The sequence below is a fragment of the Chrysochloris asiatica genome, unplaced genomic scaffold, assembly GCF_000296735.1.
Source record: "Chrysochloris asiatica unplaced genomic scaffold, ChrAsi1.0 scaffold00245, whole genome shotgun sequence".
NCBI lineage: Eukaryota > Metazoa > Chordata > Mammalia > Afrosoricida > Chrysochloridae > Chrysochloris > Chrysochloris asiatica.
The window spans coordinates 102,727-111,625 of NW_006408763.1; the positions used below are offsets into that span (position 1 = coordinate 102,727).

Consider the following 8,899-nt stretch of genomic DNA (forward strand, 5'->3'; position numbering starts at 1 on the left):
CCTGGACTTTTTTTGGTTGGGAGTCTTTTGATGACTTGGTCAATTTCTTCTACTGTTATGGTCTGTTTAGGTTTTCTGTTTCATTGTATGTAAGTTTAGGTAGGTTGTGTTTATCCAAAAATGTATCCATCTCTTTTAAATTTTCAAATTTGTTGGAGTATAGCTCTTCGACCTTCATTCATTTTTGAAGGATGATTTTTTGCTGGCTATGAAAGTCTAAATTTTGTACAATATTTTAAATGAGACATTTTACATAATTCTTATCCTTGTTCTTCTATGTCTCTGGTGGTGGTGGTTATGTGCCGTGGAGTCAGCTCTGACTCATAGTGATGACCCTGTACAGGGTTTCAAGGCTATTAATCTTTACAGGAGCAGAAATCCTCATCTTTCTCCCATGGAACCACTGGTAGTTTTGAACTACTGACCTTGAGATTAGCAGCCGAATTCATAACCACTGCGCTACCTATAGCGGGTTCTTTTTTGTTTTGTTTTTTTTCTCTGACTCTGAAGATTTTCTGTGTCTATGATTTTCTGAAATTAGAATATGATTTGCCTAAGTACAGTTTTCTGGTATTTAGTCTGATGGGTATTCTCTTATGCTTCCCTGATCATGGTTTGGTGCATGGCTTTAATTTCAGAAAATCCTTGATCAGTATTCCTTCAAATATTTCTTCCATTCCTTCCTATTTTTGGCTCCTGATCTTCCCAGCAACATAACATACACATATGTTATACTTTTTATGGTTGTCTCATTTGTATTTGATTTTGAAATGTGAATTCTTATTAAATCTTAACTGAAGAGTATTTGAACCTCATCTCCGAAGTCTTCCTCCCCCAAACCAATAGCCCCAGTGTAATCACAAGAAAGCCCATCAGAAACATTTCAAGAGTGCTGTCATACAGTGTCCATAACCAGCACTCCAAATTGTCAAGCTCACTCAAACCAAGGAGACTCTGAGAGACTTTCAGAGGCTAAGGAGACAATAGCAGCTACCCGATATCCCCGGAACACTAGGGAACAGCTAATAAAATCTCAGTCAGGTGTGGATATTACTTAACAAACCCAATTTTGGTTCCTTATTTATGATAAATTTATCATGGTTTCGTAAACATTAACAATAGGAAAAACTGGGTGCAGAATATGCTGAAACTCACTATCATTGCAAGTTTTATAAATCAAAAAGTATTCTAAAATAGAATGTGTACTTAAAAAAAACAACTTATTAGAAATATTGTTACAATTATACTTGCCCTTCTGAAGTAAATACAATGCATACTTTGTTTGTTTTATGCTTTATAAAGATGTTTTCAGGTTTTTCTTAACTTAGCATCACAATAAACCTGCAAAGCAAGCAGAACTGGTGTTATCCACTTTAACATGAGTTAAAGTAGGGGTGACTGCCCAAATTCTCGCTACTAAGTGGTTGTCCTGGGGCCCAGCCATGCTGTGGGTTTTTTCTCCTCCAATCACAAATAGTTTGATAATTGGGACTGTGGGGAGTGAGAGACAGCCATTTTGTGGGCGGAATTTAACTTTCATCTACGCCTCATAAAACATTTCTTAAGATAGCTGTATTTTATTTTATAAAATTTAGGCACCAAGAAATACTTAGACAGTCTTTAATATCTTCAGCCCTTTGTCATTTTGACATGTCTTCTAAGGTTCCTTTGTGATCTACGTTGATCATCTGCTTGGAGAAGGAGCCTTTGCCCAAGTCTATGAAGTGACCCAAGAAGATGTGAATGATAGCAAAAATAAACAGAAATTTGTTTTAAAGGTAAATGATCTGAAGCATTTTGTATACAGTATAGAGTGAGTTTTAGAATTTGAGTTTGCCAGCTTCTGTTTTACAATAATAATCCTACACTTAGGTCTTCATGTAGGTCTATATTCAGCAATTAAAAAACAAAACTGTCCTGTAAAGAGTCAGAACTGTCTTGCTGATAAATTACCATTCAGTAAGTCCCATGCTGTGACAGCAGTTAATAACTTTCCATTACTGTCTACCCTACTCCGTCGTTGTTGCAAACCTGATTTCAGGTCCAGAAGCCTGCTAACCCTTGGGAGTTCTACATTGGAGCCCAGCTGATGGAAAGGCTAAAGCCAAGCATACAGCCCATGTTTATCAAATTCTACTCTGCACACTTCTTCCAGAATGGCAGTGTGTTAGTGGGAGATCTCTACAGCTATGGGACATTACTGGTAAGTACAGCGTCCTGACGTAGCGCTATAGGATAAGTCAGTGCTGGATTGCTAACCACAAGGTCGGAGGTTCAAACCCACCAGCCGCTCATTGGAAATCCTGTGCAGGGTTGCTATGAGTCAGAACTGACTCAACAGCACTTAACAACAACAACATATTCTCTTTTAGGATGTGAACATAATTTTGAAGTATTTTTTTTATACCTTCTATAACTGGAGCTAGACTTGAAATTTCATTAATCTTATGTAACCCTCTGTTGTTGTTGTTAAGTGCCGTTGAGTCGGTTTCGACCCATAGCGACCCTGTACAGGGTTTCCGAGGGTGTAAATCTTTACGGGAGTAGAAAGCCTGATCTTTCTCCCGCGGAGCAGCTGGTAGTTTCGAACTGCTGACCTTAAGGTTCGCAGCCCGATTCATAACCACTACGCTACCCTCTAAGGATTCCTTTTTCCGTTGTTTCCAGAACGCCATTAACCTCTATAAAAATACCCCAGAAAAAGTGATGCCTCAAGCTCTAGTTATCTCTTTCACTATCAAAATGCTCCACATGATTGAACAAGTCCATGCCTGCGAAATCATTCATGGAGACATTAAGCCGGACAATTTCATATTTGGGCAAAGGCAAGTGTTGCGCATATGGTGGGCTTCTTCTCTGGATAGTTCCTGAGTAGCCTTCTGTTACGTGTTCTCATGCTGCCGGACTCTTATTTGTGTTTAATGCAGATTTCTAGAACAGGATGCTGAAGATGATGATTTATCAGCAGGCTTGGCATTGATTGACCTGGGTCAGAGCATAGATATGAAACTTTTTCCTAAAGGAACATCATTTACAGCCAAATGTGAGACATCTGGTTTCCAGTGTACTGAAATGCTCAGCAAGAAACAATGGACCTACCAGGTATCGAACTCAACTGAAACCTTTGGGAATGTTTTTCTTTTGCTGTACTTCTCAGATTTTCACAATAAAGTTAGCGATCTACTTAGTTTGAGCTGGTCTCTTGAATAGCTTTTGAGGGACAGATGGAACTCCTAGCTGCTGGAGCCTAAGGGTAAAATTATATTCCTGAAGCACATGCCTTTCTTATTGCTCAGTTAGAGATTGTGTGAGCTTACTCAGGCATAATGGCCTGTGATCAGATCTGTCCACCTTGGTGTCCTCTGTGACCAGGGTGACGGAATCGTGGCGTGCCCCACTCCAGACTGGGCAGACCAGGCAAGATGCTGGGTATGGCTGTAACGGGCGGTGTGTTCAGACTCCTGTGACAATGCTGTCAGATCCAAAGGTTTTGCCAGTGGGTTCTTATAACCGAGGGGGAGGTTTTTAGTGACATGCCATAGGATTCTGCCCCTAGCCACAGCATATTTAATATTTTTTTCTGTTTTCAATGACTATATAGAGTCTATGGAGATTAAACAGAGTACCAAACTCAAGTTAAAAAAAGGCATATAAAAAGTTAACTTGTTAGGATTCTCAACAAGCTAGAAATGCTGCATGACTAGTAAAGAGAAGACTAACTGGTGCATAGAAAGTTTTGAACCTGGTTGACAAAATCCACTAAACCGGTTCCAGGGGAGCAGTGTGGCTTTCTAGGAGCTCATGATAATGGGGCTTGGGATGCTCTCGGAGGGAGGTCCATTTTAATTATTACTAGTATGTGTCACTGACACTGAGACCTGAGAGTGGGTAAGGATGATCTGTCGTCTGCTGGGACCATCTTCTTCTCTCCATTGCTACTGTGTTCTGCACATCAGACGCAGAGGGGAGTGTTGGAGTACAGTAGAGAGTCCTGAACCAGAGCCCCAGGGCTAGGAGTTGGGCTGACTTCCAAGCCAGCAGTGTGGAAGAGGGATTAGAGTGGGTTGTGTGCCCTTGGCAGAGCGGAGGGCACAGTAGTTCAGGAAGACAAAGCTTCCCAAGGGGCTATCTTGGGAGTCTGTATGGTGTCTGCTGTCTGTGGAAGATTTTTGGCAGAGTCTGGGTAGGCATTGGTTGGGATGCCAGCAGAGTGGCTGAACAAATAGCTTCCAGAATCTTTAAGAGTGAAATCCTGGTCTACAGGCCCACACAAACCACAGCCTCTACGAGCCTGAGAAGAGGAGAAATGGATGGTGCCCAGCTACCACTACTGACATCTGACCAGGTTCACAATAAGACATTCTGTACAGAGTGGAAGAAAAAAGTAGAACAAAATTCAAAATCATTAAAAAGACCATACTTAACTGGTTGTTGTTGTTAGGTACCGTTGAGTCGGTTCCGACCCATAGCAACCCTATATAGGGTTTCTGAGGAGCATCTGGTGAGCTTTAACCACCGACCTTGCAGTTCAAGTGGTTTTGCAGTCTGACATATTAACCCACAGCCCCACATCAGGACTCCTACTTAACTGGTAGGATTCCCAAAATTATAGCCCTGAGCTGAATCCACTCCTGGGGAGACCTTTCAGCCAAATAGGCAGGTCTGTAAAGTAAACAACCTGTGATCAAGGTGCTCTTCAGAACAATGAGCCAGACAAAACCAAAGGCCAACATTTGCCCCAAAACCAAGTTCAGAAGGTAGGACAGAAATGGAAAGGACAAACAGAGAGGAGGACCTGAAGAGGAAGTGAAAAGAGTGCTGTTATATTGAGGGAATTGCAACTAACATTATGAAACAAAATGTGTATAAATTGTTGAATAAAGAATTAATTTGCTCTGTAAACTGTCGCCCAAACCACCAAAAGTTTCAAAAAATGCCAGTTGCAATCATGTGATGATTTAGCTTGTTGCCTAGGTTAGAGTGGCACTTTAATACACCATGTGTGATGAAAGCTTAAGCCATGCATACCTGTTTTTCTCTACAGATCGATTACTTTGGAGTTGCTGCAACAGCGTACTGCATGCTCTTCGGCACTTACATGAAAGTGAAAAACGAAGGCGGGGTCTGGAAGCCTGAAGGTCTCTTTAGACGGTGAGTGTCAGCATTGAGGCTGTGGTGAAAAGGAGTAAATGTAGTAGAAAGATGGATCCCACCTGGAGGGAACAGATATTTGCCACTGCATGGAGAACCCATGCCTTGGGCAGGAATGGTGAAACAGCACAGTCATGGCATGGGCCAGTGGGCAGCATGACCCTGAGCAAGGTACATAACTTCACCTCGGTCTCCCATTTCTAAAGCTGTGCCAGTCAGTGGCCCCTGAGAATCACTGAAACCTCCTGATCGAGTGGTTGGCATCCCATACACAGTCAGATGTTCCCCATTTACCCTTTGGCAAAGTCAACTAATAATCATGGAGTCTCAAGTTTTTGCTTGTTCGTTTGTTTCATGTCTATATAAATATGAATAAAATGGATCCTACTTTCTTCAAATGCTTATTATAATCAGCAAAGGAAGTAATGAATATGAAAGTACTTTGAAAATCATGACGTGGCATGATGAGGCAGCTAACACAGAAGGCGGCTTTATGCTTCACACTGTGTTTGGTGTCTCTGAGACTGATCCCTCAGAACAACACCAGAGCTCGTTCTAGTAACATAAGTGACACTTGTACTATTTGATACCGTCTGTTGTGTGAACAGATTGTACCAATTACATTGTTTAAGGTGAGTATTTGGTATGTGAGTGTTCACTATATTATTTACAAGTATACCCTTTAAAAAAAATTTTTTTAAGGTATAAAAAACACACTAAAAAGTACACACATCATAAGTATATCACCTGATGGAATTTAACGATTGTAAATAAATGTAAACTAGGTAGTCCTCTCTTTACACCCTCCCTTTCCCCAAATAAAAAAAAAGATAGGTTCCAGTTCCGGAGGAAACTTTCTAACACTTGTGCTGTCTACTGTCTGCTCCCTTGTGAATGATCAAATTCAGCAAATCCTTCATTCTTTCACTTACTCATAACTGAAGGAACAGATAGTTTGCTGTCCAGTATGGAGAAAGCCTGGGTCACCCCAGCAGGTCCAGAGACAATGTGCTGAATCTCCTGTTTGAGTTATGTCCAGTTTCGATGCTGGTGTCTCTTCCAGGCTCTTGCATGTTTGCAGTTAACTTGAACCATCATATGGTTACACTCAAGTCTGAGCTGTGTCCACAGGCACTTAGGCTCACAACCATTTGGCTACATTTATCAGCTTCCAGCAGTATATAATCAGGTCCTGGGGTGGTGCTGTGGGTTCATGCGCCACACTGCAAAGCCGTTTGGACTGCAAGGTTGGTGGTTCAAGCTCACCAGCCGCTCCTCGGAAACCCTATACAGGGTCGCTATGGGTCGGAACTGACTCGATAGCACTTAACAACAACAGCAGTATATAGGATCAGCACTGGACCGCGAACCACAAGGTCGGCAGTTCAAACCCACCAGCCACTTCTGAAACCCTATAAAGGGTTGCTATGAGTTGGAACTGACTCGACAGCACTAAGCAACAACTACAACAGTATGTACAGCTAGACAAAAGCGGATATGTTTTCTAAAATACAAAGTAAGAAAATTTTCCTGTTTAAGAGCTATCATTAAAAGAATATGTATCCTTTTTTATTTTTGGAGAAAGTTGACACAGCAGTTAACAATGTCTATACATACTGTCCCTGACATTGGTTACACTTTCCACAGTGTTTCAGCAGTCTCATTATTTCTACTCTACTTGCTCTCTTTTCTTCATCTAGCTTCCCGCCTGCACCCCATACATTTTCATCTTTGCCATAGGGTGAATATTGGCTCCTTGGCTCCACATAGGTGATGGTTATCTAAAGAAAGTCCTGGTGGGTGCTGTAGGGTCAGCACTGGACTGCAAGCCACAAGGTCAGCAGTTTAAACCCACCCAACTGCTCCTCAGAAACACTATATAAGTTTGCTATGAGTCAGAACCAACTTGATGACACTTAACGACAACAAAGGGATACAGCCCTCACTGACATTACTGTTTACTTTAGGAACCAGTCTAGTATTTGACTGAAAGGTGGCCGCTACTACTGGCTTCAGTTTAGACTGTTTCTTAAATCATGTGATTTTTTTTTTTTTCTTTTGAGACATTTAATTGGATCCTTAAGTCCTTTTATTTAGAATAAATTCTGTGTTCTTCTTGATTTGTGATATTTTAAGTTACACTTAGTTGAGAGTTGTTACATTAAACAGTCCAAGCCTATGGAAGCCAGGTGTACGGGTATGGGTGGCATTGCTGTTGGTTTTGAGGGTTACATTGGGTCCATAATTTATGCTTTATCTCTTCAGGCTTCCTCATTTGGATATGTGGAATGACTTTTTTCACATCATGTTGAATATACCAGACTGTCATCAGCTTCCATCTTTGGATGCTTTAAGGCAAAAGCTGAAGAAAGTATTTCGACAACACTATTCAAACAAGATTCGGACCCTGCGTAACAGACTGATTGTACTGCTCTTAGAATACAAGCGCTCACGGAAATAACAATGGTATGCACAGTCTCCGGAAACCACTTTGCAAATGCCAACCTTACTCAGAACCTTAATGTTTTCTCCATATACTGTTTGTGTAAATAGTAGTTAAAAATAAAGCCCATATTTTCATGTGACTCAGTTGTAGATATTTTAGCACAAACTACAACATGATAAGGTCCCTGCTTAGCAGCTCCCTGAACTCCTTTGACATGCAAGCACACATGAGAGTCATTTGAATATACACACGACCTAGGACTCGCTTCTTAAACACAGACCTGTTCACAAGGAACATAAAAGGGCCACCATAGTTTTTCTCCCAAATGAAAGGCCTTGTGTTTGTATAAAACAAAAAGTTCCCCTAAGATCCATGGGGCTTAAAGTGTCTATGAGTGAAGTTATCTGTTCTTTATTATAAGGAGGCTTGGTGGTGCTGTGGGATAAGCACTGGACTGCGAACCACAAGATCTGTGGTTGGTGGTTCTGATGGAGAAGGATGAAGTTCTGCTTCTGTGAAGATTTCAAAGCCTCTCAGAAACCCTGTACGGTACCCTGAGTCGGAACCAGCTCAACAGCACTTAACAACAGCAACACACTCATTTCCAGCCACCATGTTTGCCATCTCAGAGGCCACCCCCGAGGCCCACTTTTTGTGAATCCTGCTATCTTAGGCTGGGTTCTCTGGAGAAGGAAAGCTGCTGAAGCTCATTTATGCATATAAAGTGAGATTGATCTCAAGGAAAGAGCTCACACAGGTGTAGAGGCTGGCAAGTGCCCAGTCTGTGGGTCAGATGTCAGACTCCTGTAGCTGCAGGGGCTGCTAACAAACCAGTTTTGCACGTCAGACAGCTGGCTTCTGACTCGAAGGCTGGGAAGGCTCATGACCCCAAGATCAGCAGGTAGGATGGCAGTCTGCTCGCTGGTACAGGCTACGAAGGTTAACAAATGCCAAGGCTGGCTTCAGTCCCAAGAACCAGATATCAGGTGATGAGAGCCAGATGTTAGATCCAGAGCCAGCAAAAAGCTAGAATGTTCATTTACATTTGATGCAGACCCCACCCCCAAGCAAACTCCTTTTCAACTGATTGGCTGCTCCAGTAAAGATTTATAGCCTCAGAAACCATATGTTGTTGTTGTCAGGTGCCATCGAGTCGGAACCGACTCATAGCGACCCCATGCACAGCAGAACTAAACAATGTCTGATCCTGGGCCAACCTCACTACCGCCGCCACACTTGACACCATCAATGATGCCACCTGGCTGATCCATCTCGTTGGGGGTCTTCCTCTTTTTCTCTGAC

General features: G+C 42.0%; 1 protein-coding gene across 1 annotated transcript in view; it reads left to right on the forward strand.

Annotated features, from left to right (window-relative positions):
• Nucleotides 1-7,612, forward strand: part of BUB1 (BUB1 mitotic checkpoint serine/threonine kinase) — a 52,157-nt gene extending 44,545 nt beyond the window's left edge. The window contains exons 20-25 of the mRNA XM_006873512.1: nt 1,663-1,778; nt 2,042-2,203; nt 2,668-2,825; nt 2,928-3,102; nt 5,045-5,151; nt 7,417-7,612. Coding sequence (XP_006873574.1) covers nt 1,663-1,778; nt 2,042-2,203; nt 2,668-2,825; nt 2,928-3,102; nt 5,045-5,151; nt 7,417-7,612 — 914 coding nt within the window. The remainder of the gene's footprint in view (nt 1-1,662; nt 1,779-2,041; nt 2,204-2,667; nt 2,826-2,927; nt 3,103-5,044; nt 5,152-7,416) is intronic.
• The last annotated feature ends 1,287 nt before the right edge of the window (nt 7,613-8,899 follow it).